At 55.5% G+C, this 16648-nt stretch overlaps 5 protein-coding genes across 5 annotated transcripts; 3 read left to right on the forward strand and 2 right to left on the reverse strand.

Annotated features, from left to right (window-relative positions):
• Positions 1-87: 87 nt before the first annotated feature.
• Positions 88-1834, forward strand: BZA05DRAFT_252488 (uncharacterized protein). Its single transcript, XM_051480038.1, has 4 exons — positions 88-163; positions 246-410; positions 470-1184; positions 1285-1834. The coding sequence occupies exons 2-4, from the start codon at positions 318-320 to the stop codon at positions 1707-1709; spliced, it is 1233 nt and encodes a 410-aa protein (XP_051341308.1). The 5' UTR covers positions 88-163; positions 246-317; the 3' UTR covers positions 1710-1834.
• Positions 1835-3082: 1248 nt separating this feature from the next.
• On the forward strand, positions 3083-4341 carry BZA05DRAFT_392814 (Fe-Mn family superoxide dismutase). The gene is made up of 4 exons (XM_051483154.1): positions 3083-3500; positions 3587-3720; positions 3799-4024; positions 4102-4341. The coding sequence occupies exons 1-4, from the start codon at positions 3282-3284 to the stop codon at positions 4261-4263; spliced, it is 741 nt and encodes a 246-aa protein (XP_051341309.1). The 5' UTR covers positions 3083-3281; the 3' UTR covers positions 4264-4341.
• Positions 4342-5183: 842 nt separating this feature from the next.
• Positions 5184-5486, reverse strand: BZA05DRAFT_314797 (uncharacterized protein; the record flags this gene model as incomplete). Its single annotated transcript, XM_051480362.1, has 2 exons — positions 5184-5296; positions 5387-5486. Coding segments are annotated over 2 exons (213 nt in total), but the record flags the coding sequence as incomplete, so codon positions are not given.
• Positions 5487-6166: 680 nt separating this feature from the next.
• On the reverse strand, positions 6167-9508 carry BZA05DRAFT_392820 (Mis6-domain-containing protein). The gene is made up of 15 exons (XM_051483155.1): positions 9263-9508; positions 9135-9197; positions 8809-9077; positions 8638-8747; positions 8496-8567; positions 8313-8436; positions 8063-8245; positions 7871-8006; positions 7662-7804; positions 7473-7590; positions 7194-7411; positions 6950-7128; positions 6722-6889; positions 6473-6665; positions 6167-6401 (listed from the first exon to the last, which is right to left on the reverse strand). Exons 1-15 carry the CDS (start codon positions 9285-9287, stop codon positions 6216-6218), a joined length of 2187 nt encoding a protein of 728 aa, XP_051341311.1. The 5' UTR covers positions 9288-9508; the 3' UTR covers positions 6167-6215.
• A 3575-nt stretch (positions 9509-13083) lies between these two features.
• On the forward strand, positions 13084-16578 carry BZA05DRAFT_371058 (glycoside hydrolase superfamily). The gene is made up of 9 exons (XM_051481664.1): positions 13084-13116; positions 13196-13314; positions 13396-13499; positions 13607-14870; positions 14935-15085; positions 15181-15444; positions 15579-16006; positions 16082-16210; positions 16302-16578. The coding sequence occupies exons 2-9, from the start codon at positions 13209-13211 to the stop codon at positions 16472-16474; spliced, it is 2619 nt and encodes an 872-aa protein (XP_051341312.1). The 5' UTR covers positions 13084-13116; positions 13196-13208; the 3' UTR covers positions 16475-16578.
• Positions 16579-16648: the final 70 nt, after the last annotated feature.

A 16648-nucleotide genomic window follows, 5' to 3' on the forward strand; every position in this document is an offset into this window, starting at 1 on the left:
ATTACTAAGGTTGGATGCAATGATGATTAAACAAAAAGAATCTATGAATGGGCTGGATCCGGTTACTGTCCGGACTGTTGGCAGAATGTCATGGTCGACCAAACTGGCCCAGTCCCAGACACAGATTTTCTACCGTTGAGTGAGCCCCTTCATAGATCTACGGGTGGGCTGGCCTATTACTTTTCCGCAATAGGATTAAATGCCCCTATTCGGGATTTTTGGGATTTCGGCTAATTATCGCTAAGGTTGAAAAATCTCAGTTTTCCCTACACGTCCAGATTTCCATCATCAACGAACTTACTGTCTTCCTCACCACCATGTCCACCGCCATCCAGTCCGATCCATACGCTCCGTTTTTGGCAGAAGCTTTCCAGGAGTTCCGAATATGGATGAATCAAAACAAGGCCAAGGTGAGTTTCAAACTAGAGTCACTTCGGACAGGCATTAGTGGTTTCTAACTGCCATCAAGTCACGGTTCACCGAGGAGAAGCGCACGGAATATTGCCACTGGATTAGGAACCCCGACCTGAAACCAGAGCCGGGTCCCGATCAGCAGAGACGGTGGAATCATAAATATGAGGCAGTGCTGCACTATCGCATCCACGACGACGACGGCAAGTTGTATCGAACTGCGACCGCCAAACGCGACCAGGGACGGGCTAACCGCAGGGTGATTTGCGACTCGGAGATTTTTGACCGGATTCGAGAGGTTCACCTTGAACTTGGACATGCGGGCGTCAACAAGGTGGCTTCGGCTGTAACCGATAGATATCATGGAATTCGGAAGAAAGAGGTGGATTGGCTGCTGAAGAGATGCCAAACATGTGTTCTGAAACGTCAAAACCGATCCCATACACCCCTCGAACCAGTTGTCTTCAACCCTCCTCTCGAGCGTATTCATACCGAACCAATTGGTATCGTCAGCCGCCCTCTTGAGCGTATTCAGGTCGAACCAACTAGTGTCGTCAACCGTCCTCTAGAGCGTATTCAGACCGAACCAATTAGTATCGTCAACCGTCCTCTTGAGCGTGTTCAGATCGATCTGGTCGATTTCCGGCATGAGCCTGACAGGCTGTACTGGTGGGTACTTTACATTGAGGACCACTTCTCGAAGTTTACCTCACTGTATCCACTGAAGAGCAAGGCGCCAAGAGATGTTGCAGGTTGCATGGCCCAATGGATTGGTATGTTTGGACATCCCGAAGATGTGCAGTGTGACAATAGCCACGAGCTCAAAGGCTACTTAATTGAACTACTAAAATCCTTCGACATTCTCATCGTCAGCGGAAGATCCCAAACACCACGAACTCAGGGCCTTATCGGGCAAGCCAACGGGACGATGCAGTACCACGTGCGGTGCTGGCAAAGCGATATGGAAAGAGAAGGATTGGATTCGAGGAGGTGGGCTTCGGCTTTACCGCGTATCGCGTTGGCGATTAACTGTCAAGGCCATACCAGTCTGCGGATGCGGAAGCCATATGAGGTTTTCTTTGGTCGGAACACACGGTGGGATGATGACAAGGCTCTTCCACGCCTATCAGAGTACTCTATGGCTACGCTTGGTGATATACCCGATGAAGAGTGTAGTTCAGATGGAGAGAATGACGAAATGCCTGATCAAGAGTGTAGTTCAAGTGGAGAGAATGACGGCGGAGATGGGGAAGAACCTGAGCCAGTATCTAGTGCTGAAGGCCCGGAGGAGTCAATGACACCACTGGCCCAGCAGTTTCGAAAGAGGGTGTTTCAACTGTCGGTTCCACCCGCAGTTGTGCTGGATGATGGTGCAGACTCAAGACGAGTTCTGGGGAAAAGGGGAAGGCGGGGCTAAGGTTGAGGGAGGACGTTGATGCTTGGTATGGGTACATATTTTTATTTTGAATCAAGGGCGTAATGTTGAGTGGATATTTTTCCGCACGGCCAGTTCACTTTCCCGGCGGCTTGAGTACTGGGCCAGCCCGGTCACCGAGATTCTTGGGCAGTGGTCCGGCCCAGGTTAATGATGCTTCCAAGTAGGCCAGTCCGGTCACCGAAAAATTGCGGGCAGTGGTCCGGCCCAGATGAAATATGTTTGTGAGTGGGCTAGCCCGGTCACCCAATATTGTTTACCAACAGTCCGGCCAGTTGGCTGATCCAGCCCATTTATACACCGAGTGATCTGCAGTCTGGGCTAGAACGTTTATGTCACGTCTGTTTCTACATCTCCTTTCCACGGCAAGACTTGCAGGTGGCCCTTGGATGACCGGTGGCCTGTCTGCAACATGACTGTCTGTTTGTGAGAGTCCGTGATAACTCAAGAGTGACGGAGAGTGACACCTGTCCGAGTGACATCGCATGCGTAACACATTCAGTCCGTCCCCCTTCACGTTGCCAGCATGCCTGCCTGTCTGCTGTCTGTCTGGATGGCTGGCTAGCTATGATAATCTGCGCACGTTCTCCTCCCTCCATGCCTAGCCGAGCCCGCCCGCTAAAAATGCGCAGCATCCGACCCCCGCCGCCGTCAGCATTCAGCCGCTCGTATGTACTCGCACATAGTCTACATACACCAGGGATGGATAATTCGCACATGACACTACCTACTAGCCGGCGAGCCTTCCGCGGATCGGTGAGACGTGCGCAATGCGCAACGGTGCGGCTGGCATCTGGTATGTAGCTGGTGCGGTGGACTCTCGAGTGTGAATGGGTCGGCGGTGTGTGTCGTACTGGGAACGGATGAGTCCGACTGTCAGGCCGGCCGGCCGGCGCCGTTGACGTGGTTACATACCTCAGTCTGTCGATTTTTGTGGATTCGGTGTCGGTGCACTGTGCGCTGAGGGTATCCGTGGTAGGTATATGTATAATTAGGGTCCTAGCAGCCGGAACTTGGAAGCCTGAAACATCATGGGCTACCCCGCTGGAGGATCGCGATGCTTACGTTAGGTACTCACATGCTAACTAAAAGCCTAGAAACCTCCGAAAAAGGGAATCATTAGGTGGTTCTCTGGATTGTGAGGAACCTGGTAATATTATTTTCCCCTCCACGGAAAAATAGGCCGGAGTTGGAAACGAAAAGTGCTGAGGGTCAAATATCCTTCAAGTTCGTATGTGTATGTGTAGTTAAAGCAAACTGAATGTGGCTGGTGAGCAATCATCTTCGCCAAGCGCAACTGCCTAACTTAGCTCCAGAGCTCAGCGCAAAGTCTCAGTAACCGAGTTGCCGCCGCCATCGGAGCGGAGGAACCCTTGACAAAAGCAGCGTACATTTACTAAGCGGGGCATATTTAGAAGGGTGTACAAAAATGTAAATGACGTCGACCGCCCTCACAACCATCATCTCCAAACATTTACTTCACCGCCACCGACCGTCCATCATGTCCCTCTCCTCCCGCATCGTTCGCCCAACCATCCGGGCTGTCTCTGCCCGCGGCGTTAGCAACGCCGCCGTGCGCCAGAAGCACACGCTTCCTGACCTGCAGTACGACTACGCCGAGCTGGAGCCGTCCATCTCGGGCAAGATCATGGAGGTTCGTTCGTCGGTCTTTGGTTTCGATTTGCGGGAGTGGTTACGGTACGGTACGGTACTGATGGAGGTTGGAATGTAACTATGTAGCTACACCACACCAAGCACCACCAGACCTATGTCAACATGCTCAACGAGGCGGAGGAGAAGTACGCCGTTGCCGCGAAGGACAACAACGTGCAGGCGCAGATCAACCTGCAGGCGCTGCTGAAGTTCCACGGAGGGTAGGAGATTTGCCTCTCTTTTCTTCCAAGCCTCGCCTTGAATCAGTTATGTATGTACCGTCGCTGACTCCGCGAAAGAGGTCACATCAACCACACTCTCTTTTGGGAGAACCTCGCGCCGAAGAAGAACGGCGGAGGCGCCCCGCCGACTGGCGAGCTCGCTGCGGCTATCAACGAGAACTGGGGGAACTTCGACAACTTCCGCAAGACGTTCAATGCCTACCTCGCTGGCATCCAGGGTAGCGGCTGGACGTGGCTCGTCAAGGACACTGAGACTAGCAAGCTCCAGATCATCTCGCTGCCGGTTTGTAACCCCTGGTCCTACCTGGTCCGAGGGTGATGATGGGATGGGATGGTGCTGATGCGATGGTGCGCACACAGAACCAGGACCCCGTCGTCGGAAAATACAAGCCGATCGTTGGTATCGATGCGTGGGAGCACGCGTACTACCTCCAGTACGAGAACCGCAAGGCCGAGTACTTTGGCGCCGTCTGGGATGTCATCAACTGGGAGACCGCCGCCAAACGTTACGGTAGTGCGTAGGGCAATGAGAAGTCTGGGTCGTATGTACAATAAGACATGAGATATCTGTGCTGCTGGCTACCTACATTTGCATCCCCCATCCATTGCACAATTGCTCCATCCGTGATACTGCTGCTGCCCGATCGGTCGACTGTAGTTGCAATTGGCTCCTGTGGCTGTCTACTCGCACGATCACCATTGTTGGGCTACCTACGCAATTGCCGTGTTTTCTCAACGGCTGAACGATTCAAACTCCAGCCTCGAGCCTTGAATGATAATCCGTAAAGTATGTGTATGAACGATGCGTCCAGCGTGATGGTAGGTACATAGTTTATTGGTTTGGTTTGCGCATGCGAGATGGTAACTTCCGTTTTTCCCGTTTCGCAAAGGGATTCGGGAAGGGAAATCGTCAATGGCAGCTTGAACAGCTTGGTACCGGTCATGTATGTACCGGTACATTCTTCTCTACATATCATTGACAGACATCTACATCTCACGGACCTTCCCGTTGCTCACGTTATATCGCGTTTCCCTACAGCTCAGCTCAGCTCCCGCCCACTCCCGCCGCCCACTCCCGCCCACTCCCGCTTCGCCCCACTCCCTTCCTCACCGCCGGCCGACCGACCATCGACCGGAGAAACTTAATAACAACAGTTGACATTACCATTCCCGGGTATGAAGGTACATAACGAAGGTATTCCCCACAACACGGGGGGAGCAAACATGCATCGCAAACGCAAACGCATCGCAAACGTAAACGCAAAAGCAAAAAACACCGTATCCCTTCTACGCTCGTTAACGCTACTGACCATCCCTCCACCTTCATCCACAGCCCTCCGCCATCCGCCGCGATCCCATGCTCAGAGCTCGCCCTTAACCGACTCCGCCAGCCCGGCCACGACGCTTCCCGCCGCACCCACCACCCCACCCGCCGCCCGCCCCTCATCACCAGCATAGTACCACCACGCCCTACTAGCCACAATGGCGATATGATGCGGCAGATAAAAGCTCATGGCAATAATCAGCAGCGACAGCGCGATGAAGACGAACGTATCTATTGCCACACCCCACGTATCAGCACCCCCTCTATCTCCCTCCCTCTCCCTCCTCTCTATCTCTGGGGAATGGGAACGGGGGGGAGTACTAAATATGATCTTCTCCAGCGGCGTGAGCATGTACAGACTGAACGTCACCTCGTACTGGTACCGCTTCAGCTGCAGGAACCGGATGAGCGGGTTTGTGCTTGAGTAGGGAGAGGTGGTTTGCGTGGTTATCGGGCGCGGGCGCGGGGGCTTGGTGTTGCTGCTGGTCGTGGGCTTGGTGCTGCTGGTCATGGGGGTGGTCGTGAGGGTGCTGGGCGCGCTGGCGGTCGTGGGGGAGGCGGGTTTCAATGGTAAGGGCATCTTGATCTTGATCTTGGGCGTGATGTCGCAGAAGTTGAGTTCGTGCTGGTATTGGTCGTGGTGGTGGAAGAAAAACCTGACTGAGTGGTGGCGTGGAAAAGTTCGTGGTGACTGGTGAGGTGTTCCCGGTGTTCCCCTTTTTGCGGCGCGTCGAGCTTGAGGTCGGGTCCGACATTGGTGCTAGTGGGACTATGTACTAGTGGCTATTAGCTGGCAGGGTTCTGGTTGTTACACAGGCAGAGCACTGCTAGTATGTGCCTCGGAATTCGGTGTAACTCCTGGAGTCCGACTCCTGGGCTATGGGATGTCGTGTCATGCCTTGCTGCACTTTATGTACATAGGGGAAATGTGCTAGGTAGCTGCCGTACATGGCGGTAGTTGTGCTCTCGAGTCTCAACGCCTAATGCCCAATTCCCAAAGCCCATGGCCTCGAAAGAACGGAAACTTGGTTGTGCACGGCAAGTCACGTCACATCACATCACCGACATCTGTAACTACCATGAGCTAGGAATTCACATTCTGCCACCACCACTACCACCACCACCTCTCCACCTTCCATTCACAATTTCTTCACGCAGCCTTCCTCCTCCTCGCCGCCGCCGCCACCGGCGCAGCGGGCGCATTCGCCGCACCCGGCTGCCTCAGACTCATCATGGTAGCGTACATAAAGTCCGAGATTCCGACGAAGCCCTTATACTTGAGGTGGTTCAGCACCTTGTTGCGGTACTCTGCGTAGACGAGTTTCATTCCGCCGTTCTGTGTGTACGATCGGTGGTTAGCGGAGATACTAGTACAGGAGGGTCGGGGATCGGGGTCGGGGAGCATACGAGTTCCAGCTGTTGTAGCGACTTGAAGGTGACGGGGCCTTGGTGCTTGACCGGCGCGCCGGCCGCCTTCTCGAGGGTGTGGAAGTACTCTGCCGAGAAGCGGGCCAGGAACGGCGAGTATGAGAAGGAAAACATGTTCTTGAGTTCGATTCCGCGTTCGGTGCTCGCTGTTCGAAGGACTTCTATCACGTTTCTACGAGATATCAGTTAATTCGTGCTGGTTCTTGGTGGGCGAATGGGGGATCGTACTCCGGGATTGTGCACGCAAGAGCAGACCGGTTGTCTCTGTCGTTGGCCCCGGCGAACGCACGGTTGCGCCATATGCAATTGCAGATATCCATGATGAAGCCATTGAAGTGGGCTACAGCCGCTTGATCGTGTGCCGTCCGCATTGCGGGTTCGAGCGCGTTCTTGTATCTAGGAAAACGACGTGAGCTTCACGGTCGTCTAGCTGCTACTAGCATGGGTGATACTGACCGGACGAGAATCGAGCACAGTCGGGAAAACATCACCACATCACCGACAAACAGGTAGTAGTACACCACCGCGTCCGGCGGTATGACGATGCGGAACAGACTATTCTCCCACGGCAGCGCCGAGACGCATTCGTAGAACGAAAGCGTAGCATTCGCGACGGCCGCCGTGTTACTCGACTCCTGCAGGGCCTGTATTAACAGCTGTGTTGGGTGTGCGTTTAAGGGTTTGCCGTTACGTTGCGTACCTGAAATAGGTGGAGACAGAGATTGCCGACATGTTTCACAAACCGTTGGAGGCAGCGAGCCTCGACATCCAGGTTCTCCTTCTCCGGAGACCGTCCGCTATAGGCAATCGCCCAATTCCGCAAGAGGGCGGTATGGAATCCCAGCAAACTCGCAGCCGCCTCCTTTCCGCCGGATCTCAGCACCTTTTCGATGGGCTTCAGGAAATTCGTATCCAGAGCTGCAAGGCAAGGGAATTAGCCGGTTGGCCCCCCCATACGCATGATGACGAGTTCGCAGACCTTCGAATTCCCGAAGGGGAAGGAATGACGCTAGTTCCAATACCGTCTTGACGTGGGACTTGCCGTCCCACTGAGATAGGTATTTTCGGAGATATAGCTCAACTGATGGTAGCAGTTTCTGAAATCGCTCCGTCAGTCCGAAGTAGGGGATTGAGATAAATTTTGGGTTTTTTTGGTCTCAGGGCATACCCTTGTAGAATGTGTGTATTTAACGATCCCCGATAGCAGCGCGCCCGTTCTTGCCGATGCTCCGGGTGTCGGTGATTTGGAGAGCTGGAGGTCGTCTTCAAGAGCAGCGGTCAACCAGCTATTAATACGATGATCGGACGTTGCTGTTATGTCCCCCCTCCCCAATTAGAAGCTTGCCGCCTTGGGAAACTGTCCGGGAATCTCCTTACGCGATGGTCTCAGTGCGAGGAGATTCTGCAAGAGGGTATCATCGAGAACAGCGGCCAACTGGTTCGGCAGCTCCAGTTTATCGAGCTTCCGCACAAAGTCGTCGGCGTTTCGCACCTCCTCCAGCGTGATGGATGACTATCAAAAAATTAGTCAGTCCGGCAGCGAGGGGTGCAGAAATCCATAGAGCGTACCTCGATTGCTTGGAATGTATGGACTTCTGGTATCACGGCACGATCGGTCTTGCGCCGTTTCGACGCCTGGCCGTTGGCATGTCTGACTACAGCGAACGTTGTCTTCCCCCGACGGCCCATTTCGCTCGCGGCATTTACTTCTTGGATGGTGAGCACGGTCTGCATCCATTCCGGATTCGGGTGCTATAGCGATAGAAATCAGTCCCATGTGACAAATACCGACGGACAATGACCCCCCTCCCCCCCTTACCGAGAACAATCCAGCCTTGAACGGCCCGGCATCGCCGACGATGATATCGGGATAGTAGTTTTTGTACACCTGGAGAAGTGCATTGAGGGGCTGTTCATTCCCGACATCGCGCTTGAGCTCCAGCCTACCACTGTGTGAGTCGGGCAAGTCGCACGAATCGTGTTTCAAGAAGAAAAAACTCACAAGGCCTGAATTCTGAACGGCTTGATATGCTTTCGTCGTGTGACGAGAGAGAGAAGATGACAGATGGACGGTCTGGACGCATGTGTCAGTGAAGTCCCACACCGCTCGGCCGATGTCGATGCTGCAGGAAGCTGGCACATGCCTTAGAGTCATCATATCTAGCAGATTGAACATGATTCCGTACAACTGCGAGAGGACAGTGTAGTCCTCCAAGACATCGTACACCATCAACAGCCAGCGTAGAAGCGCCGCCTACGTGCAATCAGCAACCGCAGATCTAGGAGTTTAGACAGCGTGTGGATATGCTACCTACCTGAAGCAAGAGCTGTGGCTTACTCGGGCCAGACCCGAGACATCCCACGACGAGGAGGACAATCTCATCCGCCACCTTCCTGCGCGGCACCAGCAGCCTGATGACCTGCCCGGCGGTGGCCTGATCCAGATGGCACGGGCTCTTCGTGAGGGTATCGACAAGGAGCTCTAGGACCTCCGGCGTGAGCCCGCGGATTGTCGCATACTGGCCGAGGCCGGAGATGGCGGCGCCGAGGTCTTCCTTCGAAACGGATTTGCGGTCGCCGGCAGCTGCGAAAGCCCCGAGGGTAAGCTATGCGTATGACGGGGAGGCAGAGGTATAGTTACCCCGTCGGATTCGGTCCGCGAGCGCTAGGACGTCTTCATCGTACTCGGGAGCTTCTATAGCGTCTAGTATACTCGTGGTCAGCGATCGCCTGCTCACTCACTCCCCGACACTCTCTCTACTGGCGCACCTTTCGAAGCAGACTCTGAAGGCATTGAAGGAATCTGGTGGTACGGCACAGTGGAGAGCGAGCGACACTCCGCGATGGATGGTTCGGTTTAGTTGGTTGCGGCGGGGTGGTGGTGGTCTGCGTGTGGGGAGGGGCTCGGATTGCGGCGCTGCTCAAGGTTGGGTTGGGTTGACGCGACGTGACATTCCCGCGATGTGCATAGAGTACTCTGGAGTGCACAGAGTACTCTGGAGTGCACTATGAAACCATGGTCACACAAGCATGAACCACCACCACCACCACCACCACCACCACCACCACCACTACCACCACCACCACCACCACCACCACCACCACCTCCACCTCCACCTCCACCTCCACCTCCACCTCCCCCATCTCCCAATGACTTCAGTCCTACCACCATCACCGACAACTTACCTATCCTCAGCCCCCAGCCGCAACAATGGTCAATGCCGATGCAACAGAACCACAGCATCAGAGACGATTCGTCTCCATATTCCTTTTACCAGTCCCGTTCATGTCCTCGCCGTCATGGGATCACCACGCAGACAGCTTCTTCGGCCTTCGGGATGCCGCATCAAACGGAGAGTTGGTGTAGAGTGTAGAGTGTGGAGTGTGGAGTATATAGTGGAGAGGTAAGTGAGTACGTGTGTTCCCATGCCTTTTTTTTGTTTTTTTCAATCAATCACTCACTCTATATGAAGCGCATTCGGTTTCTCTAGACTGACCACCGACCACTCACCATTGGCCACTGGCCAGCCCGAAACCGATGGCCGGGCCCTGCTGCTGTATGTAGCTCTTGCTCGTGCTGCTGCAGAGCCAACACTTGGTCGCACACGCACGGAAACGATTGAGCTCTCAGAGTGAATCTATTTATTCTCTGTTTTTATTTGTTCAGGATTCCTGAGGATTCCTAAGGATGAAGAGAGGATCAGCTTCTCCAATGCAGCTCAAGTGCCTTTGTCGGCGCCCTTGTACCGTTGAGTACTGTACTATGGTACCTTGTACCGAACACAAGCAGGGAGGAAGGGACGACAAGGCGGTCGTACAGCGCGATTGGTGGCTACATCTTGCTTACATACAGGCGATGGATGCTTGCCCGTACTGCGGTGCGCTGGCGAATATCTATGGCGCACACAAGACGAGGACGACGACGACTCCGCATTCCCCAGGCGCCTCACTCAGGTATCACGAAAAAGCGGAGTAACACTGTGACATAGTTACATGCGGCGCTGGGGAATACGATGTAACTAACCACTACCAGTATTACTTGTCGCCCTTGCCCCTATGGACGATAGGTATGACTGTGTCTGAATTCCGACAGTACGGTTCTCGCCTTCATGAGCACTCCCCCATTGGGGAATCAGGGAGTCGGGGAGTAGCTATTCCATGTATCTACGGTACATACCGGACAGGGAGAGAGAGAGGGCATTGGGTATGATACCGTATAGGTACTACCGGTATACGGTACATACTCTACTCCACTCTACCGCGGCCGGAGCACGTACGTATGCAGTCGTGCTTTAACTACTCGATTCATCCATCCATCCGTTCAGCGAGATGTCGCTGTTCCTTTGCAGCCTCATCGAGCAGGCAGTGCCGTGCGACTGCTTTGCCTTGGTTGCGCCAATGCTGCTGCACAACAACACCGCTGCACAGTGCTACATTCATGCGGTAGGCACCCACTCGACTCCACGGCTCGACTCCACTCCACTCGTACTCCCCATGAACACACACCGCCAGCTCAATCAACGGTGATCCGTTTCACAGCCCTTCTTGGAATCACTCGACGTTTGGATTCTTTTGATTTCTGATTTGTTTCGATTTGTTTCGCGCCCTCTTGGCGTTCAACTCTCAGCTTCTCGATATCACGGGCTGTGTTGTGTGTTGTGGTGCTCCGTCGGTCTCCGTCGTGCTCCATCGGGCAGTGATCCGTTACTCACAGTTAGGCTTGTGCGACAGCGCGCACACGCAACCAGAGTAGTCCCGCTAGCTCCGTTTCCGCACCGGCGACATTGAGATGCCTGACGCGGCCTAGCGCTGTACTTGTAGTTCGTTAGCGGGCGTTGGCCAAGTCGCACAGAACGTGCAGCAGCAGCAGGCCGTGGAACCACACACGCTGCAGAAAAGGCAAAACACTTGCTTGGCGCTGCTCGTTGCTGATGCTCCAGTGAGAAAGTGAGGATGTGAGGATGTCGGGTTGCTGAACCAGCTGGTTGATGGATTACACCAACCAACCCCCCACTCGCCTCGTCTCCTGCTCCATAGAGGACATGCGGCACTTGCCCGTGACAGCTGCGTACGAACTAGTACATCACTTACAAAGCAGGGCCGGCTGGACGGGCTGGCAGGCAGGCAGGGCAGGGCAGCCGGGCCTGAAGCGCCAACATCAGCGCAACGGCGGAGCCCCATCCCGCTTGTGGGACCTGTGGTACGTACTACAGTGCTATACATATTACACGTTGGTCTCGTGGAAACATCCGGAGCTGGTGGGAGTCGAGACAAACTGTCCATTTGTCTGTCTGTCTGTCTGTATGGCGGGCCGGCTGGCTGACTGGCTGGAATAATGGACGGCCTGGATGGGCGGATGGGTGGATGGATGAGTGGATGAGTGGATGGATGGATGGATGGAAGACCGGTGGAGCACTGGAGCTACCTACATACAATAATTTCTCCATACCAGAGCCATGTATGAGCCATGTATAAGCCATGTATGTGCGCCAGGTCGGCCGGATTGTATCGATTGGTACATGGAAAGTGCTCTAGAGCAACAAGTGCCGCCGCCAGTTAGGTCGAGCTTCCGGTTTCACAGGTTTGGGCTGGGCTGTCTTGCCTGCCCCCCCCCCCCCCCCCCCCCCCACAAATGTAGCAACCACCATCCCCATCCAAAACCCCATACACGTCGCCTTGCGCGGTCGTTTGTGTTATTTTTATTGTACTCTCTCCCCTTGTCCCTCCCGAGATACCCCCTTCTCCCAGTTCCTATTTTGTTCTTTCCTCCTCTCCTTCTCCCCTCTCCGACTTTACTACCCCCCTCACCCGAGCCATTCGTCTTTCCGGTCCAGAGAACGTTGTTGTTGTTGTCGCCGAGTCGAAAGAGGTGCCATCCCGCGAATCCCACTCCTAGTAGTAGCTCATCCCGCCTTGTCGCCATCCGCCGTCCACCGTCATCGTCGTCGTCATCTCACAGCAGCAACGCCTTTGCCGCCCCATCGAACGTCGGCCCCGCGGAAGGAACCAACAACAAAAAAGACTCCCTTCGAACCGGCCGTCGTCCCTACCTCGACTTGGCGGATCGGTACTGCGCTCGTCGGCAAAGCTACCGACTCACCTATAGCTACCAGATAGCCCCTCCGAATCGGACCTTCCGGCCGCCGACTCTCCCACGGGGGATTCTGGATCTCTCGACATCCCCGTCGTCGTCATCGTCGTCGCGTCGCAACCTCCTCCGGCCGCCGGGGAATTGGAGTTGCCGGGAGAAGCGAAACCGACGAGAAGGTGGAGGAGGAGGAGAGGGAGATCCTGGATTTCAGCCGCTTGCATAGCATGAACGCCGAACCGACCGCGCCAGCGTCAACGCAGGACGGTGCAAGTGCGCAGCCCACCGCCGCCGTCGCCGCCGGGGGAGGGAGGATCTCGAATGTTGGTTTGGCATCTCGTGCGACCACGCTGCGTCGCTGCGAAACGAGAGAGGCTGACGGGAGGCGGGAGCGGGAATAGGTCATCATCAGCGGCAGCAGCAGCAATAGCGAGTACGGGTTCTCGGGCCCCTCGCCGCAGCAGCAACAGCACCACCAGCAGCAGCAGCAGCAGCAACACATGTCGGACGACTCGTTCGACGAGGAGATCCTAAGGTACGTTGTCACATCTCTCCCCCACCACCTCCGGCCTGCGCCCAGCTTCCGAATTTAATGGCGCCATTCGCCCCTACAGATGCATCGGCCAGATGATCATGGTGGTATTCGACGGATTGGCCGTCACTCCGGACATTCAGACGATGATAGAAAAGTACTATGTCGGGAACATTCTTTTGACGGCAAGGAACATCCGAGGTACGCGCCCGGGTCGCACCATGTCCTAGCTTCGCGCACCACACAACACAACACAACCCCCCCATGCTGATGTGTCGCCAGATAGTGTTCAGGTTGCGACCCTCACACAGGAATTGCAGAAGATTGCGCAGGCGGCTGGTTTTACATACCCGCTCATGATTGGCATTGAACAGGAGAACGGCATGGTACGTGGTCACGTCCAGCTGATGATGATTTTTTTTTGTGTGTGTGTGTGCGTGTGTGCGTGTGTTTTGTACAACCGAGACCCGGGCGGATTTGTAACGTAGCACAGATTAGTCGGCTAGGTGACGGCATCCGAGCAACCCACTTCCCGGGGCCAATGGCCTTGGGCGCAACGAGGTCACCCAACCAGGCCTTCGACGTCGCCAAAGCCACGGCCACCGAGCTCGCCGCCGTAGGAATAAATTGGAACTTTGCGCCCGTGCTGGATGTGATTAGCGAGCAGGGCAACACGACGGTCGGCGTCAGGGCCTTTGGCGACGATCCGCAGACGGTTGGCCGCTTCGGTGTCGCCTTCGCCGAGGGCCTCAGGGCAGGCGGAGTGGGTCACTGCGCTAAACACTTTCCCGGAATCGCATGTACGAGGGACGGCCGGCGCGATTCAGTTTTCCGCGCAAAATCCAGCGAAGACATCGAAGCGACCGAGATGGTTCCGTTCCGAAGGGCTGTTGCGGCCGGATTGGATAGTGTCATGCTGAGTTCGTCCATATGGCCGGGAAGCAGTCCGGACGACAGCGAAGGCGGCGATGCGTCGAGGGCCAAGCACATCATCGGGGAAGTGTTGCGACGGCAGATTGGGTACGACGGTGTCACCGTGTGCGATGTAACGGACATGCCGCTCTTCGGCAAAGATCCGCAGCACATCGGCGAAGCGGTGGTAACGGCCATCAACGCGGGGTGCGATTTGATCCTGATCTACCACAACCAGTCCGTGCAGGTACAGGGCCTGCAGGCGATATACGATGCCCTGCAGCGGAGGTACATGGACAGGGAGGTGATATACCGAGCGTCGTCGTTGGTTCTGCGGCTCAAGGATCACTACTTCAGCTGGCGGACGGCGCTGGCGGCTCCGGACCCCCAGCGACTGCAAACCCTGATGCAGCTGCACCAGTCGATAGCGCGGAAAGCGTATGAGAACTCCATCACGGTGGTCAGGGACGAGCGCACTCTGATCCCTCTCTCATCCAAGATCACTCCCTCGGACGAAGTACTCCTCCTGACCCCGGTCGTGAGACCGCTACACCAACGTGTGGCGGGAGAGCCGACCATCGATCCGTTCGAGTGCTTCGGAAGAGCACTTGCGCAGCGGCACCCTCGGATAATACACGCGCCATACACGGCTCACGGAATCACTCAGACGCACGTCTCGTTGATCAAGCGGTGTGCGGCTATCATCTTTGTCACGGCGAACGCGACGAGGCCGAATTCGAAATCCCAGGTGCAAACCGCGAGTGCGGTCCACAGGCTCTGCTACAGCAAGCCCATGATCAATCTCGCGGCGTGCGACCCGTACGACTTGCTGGATGATCGGAAGTGTCTGTATTCCCTTCTCAACACCGCAGGATTCTGGATCGGCTTGCTGACTGCGGCGGAAAACAGACGGGACGTACATATGCACCTACGAGTACTCATCAACAGCTCTCGAAACGGCAGCGGCGGTGATATTCGGCGAACGACACGCAGCGGGGGTGCTCCCGGTCCAGGTTCCAGGCGCGCCGGCGCTCCGGCAACAACGGCACGTTCATCTGCTGTGAAACTTTTTTTTCGACTTTTTTTCTTTCATTTCATTTCAATCTTTTCTATATTATCGAGAGATGCATGCTAAGACGGTGTGTTTTCATTCAGGCAATGGTTCGTGGAGGTCTGGGAGAAGCGAAGGGACCTGTATGCATCAGCGGATCTCTGGCAAGATTGTTTGGGACGCAAGTGGCCGCTCGACGCGGGTACGCTGAGTGCGCTACTCGATCGGCCCGGATACTCGAAGCATTTTGTAGTGCGCCACACGACATCGCTGGAGTTGTTGGGATTGTGCGCCACGTACTTTATCATGTTAGGGAATAATAAAGTGATTGGGAGCCTGGCGCTGCTGCTCGTCAGGCCTACGCATCGGTTCGCGGTTTTTTTTCTTTTCTGCTTTTCCGTTTAATCTGCCCAATCTTGATTTTTTTTCTACACTTCCCTATGGTGGCTTTTACTCGGCGGTGACGCCGCTCAGAAGAAACCGCATCTAACACCCCCCCTAGCGATCTAGGAATCGGGCTCAGCCTCCACGACGTAGCCGTCCGGCACCTTCGCTCGACGCCAGGAATAACGTCCATGCAGCTGGGCAGCATCTTCCCGCGCCTATTCCCGGGGCTCCCCGTGTCCCTTCCAGACGACGACACCCGCTGGTTCGCGCACCGGGGGTGGAAGCTGAGCGACTCACACTTCGTGTACGACCTGTTCATGCCGATCACGGAGTTCGTCGTGCGCGACAACCTCTCGGCCGAGCTGGCGGATATGGGCGTCGTCATTGATAACTGCACCCCCGGGAATATGTTTGAGAGGTTGTTGAGGTTTGAGGAACAATACTTTGGAGCGTATCCCGGCTGGGTAGAGAAGTTTCATGCCCTAAAGGAGACCGAGGATATTGCCGACGCTATTGTCGCGTTTGCACCGGGGAAGAGGGGGGGTTTGGGCGCGGGGGAGGGGGGCGACGGTGGGGCGGGGCAAGGGGGGGAGGGCACGGGGGAGGGACAAGAGGAAGGGGAGGGAGAGATCCTCGGCGCGGTACTCATCTTCTCACCCGTGGGCAATAATCAGATCTCGAGGGACATTCCGTGGCCGAAGGTCATTGGCGAGCGGATCGGTGGGCTCGGGTTCGTCGGCGTGAAACGTTCGTCCCCCCCCCCCCTTTTCCCCCATTTCCCCCATCTTTCCCCCCACCCCTCCTTTTTTTCCCTAGCCGCTAACGCAAAAGCAAATAGCCGAATACCGCGGCCTAGGCGTCCGCAAAGGCCTGATAGTGGCGGCAATACTGGAGCTGAAGCAGCGGGGGCTGCGCGGCTGCTTCATCGACTGGGCCGACGATATAGATACCTACACGAAACTGGGGTTTAGGGAGTGGGGGAAGTATCGCGAGGTTTGGAGGAAGATATGATTTTTTTTCTTTGATTTTTGTGGGGGGGAGCGGGCGGTAGTGGAAGGGTGTGTTGGCGGGGCGTTGTTTGATGTTTCGTTTAGGGATGCGGTGGGTGCGATGGGGCTTGTGGTGTAGTGGGGGGAGGGGGGGCTTGCTTTGGTCCTGTGGTTGTATTATAGCGAGTGATTAGAT

The sequence above is a fragment of the Tricharina praecox genome (genome assembly GCF_024521635.1).
Source record: "Tricharina praecox strain CBS 144465 chromosome Unknown BZA05scaffold_7, whole genome shotgun sequence".
Taxonomy (NCBI): domain Eukaryota; kingdom Fungi; phylum Ascomycota; class Pezizomycetes; order Pezizales; family Pyronemataceae; genus Tricharina; species Tricharina praecox.

Coding starts and splice junctions, on each gene's coding strand:
- BZA05DRAFT_252488 (XM_051480038.1), top strand. CDS start 318: ATGTCCACCGCCATCCAGTCCGATCCATACGCTCCGTTTTTGGCAGAA. Junction 411..469: donor TGAATCAAAACAAGGCCAAG/GTGAGTTTCAAA, acceptor ACTGCCATCAAG/TCACGGTTCACCGAGGAGAA. Junction 1,185..1,284: donor TTGCATGGCCCAATGGATTG/GTATGTTTGGAC, acceptor TCTCATCGTCAG/CGGAAGATCCCAAACACCAC.
- BZA05DRAFT_392814 (XM_051483154.1), top strand. CDS start 3,282: ATGACGTCGACCGCCCTCACAACCATCATCTCCAAACATTTACTTCAC. Junction 3,501..3,586: donor TCTCGGGCAAGATCATGGAG/GTTCGTTCGTCG, acceptor GTAACTATGTAG/CTACACCACACCAAGCACCA. Junction 3,721..3,798: donor CTGCTGAAGTTCCACGGAGG/GTAGGAGATTTG, acceptor ACTCCGCGAAAG/AGGTCACATCAACCACACTC.
- BZA05DRAFT_392820 (XM_051483155.1), bottom strand. CDS start 9,287: ATGCCTTCAGAGTCTGCTTCGAAAG. Junction 8,437..8,495: donor CCGTTCAGAATTCAGGCCTT/GTGAGTTTTTTC, acceptor ACACAGTGGTAG/GCTGGAGCTCAAGCGCGATG. Junction 6,890..6,949: donor CTGTGCTCGATTCTCGTCCG/GTCAGTATCACC, acceptor TCGTTTTCCTAG/ATACAAGAACGCGCTCGAAC.
- BZA05DRAFT_371058 (XM_051481664.1), top strand. CDS start 13,209: ATGATCATGGTGGTATTCGACGGATTGGCCGTCACTCCGGACATTCAG. Junction 15,445..15,578: donor CTCGTCAGGCCTACGCATCG/GTTCGCGGTTTT, acceptor CACCCCCCCTAG/CGATCTAGGAATCGGGCTCA. Junction 16,211..16,301: donor CGGGTTCGTCGGCGTGAAAC/GTTCGTCCCCCC, acceptor AAAAGCAAATAG/CCGAATACCGCGGCCTAGGC.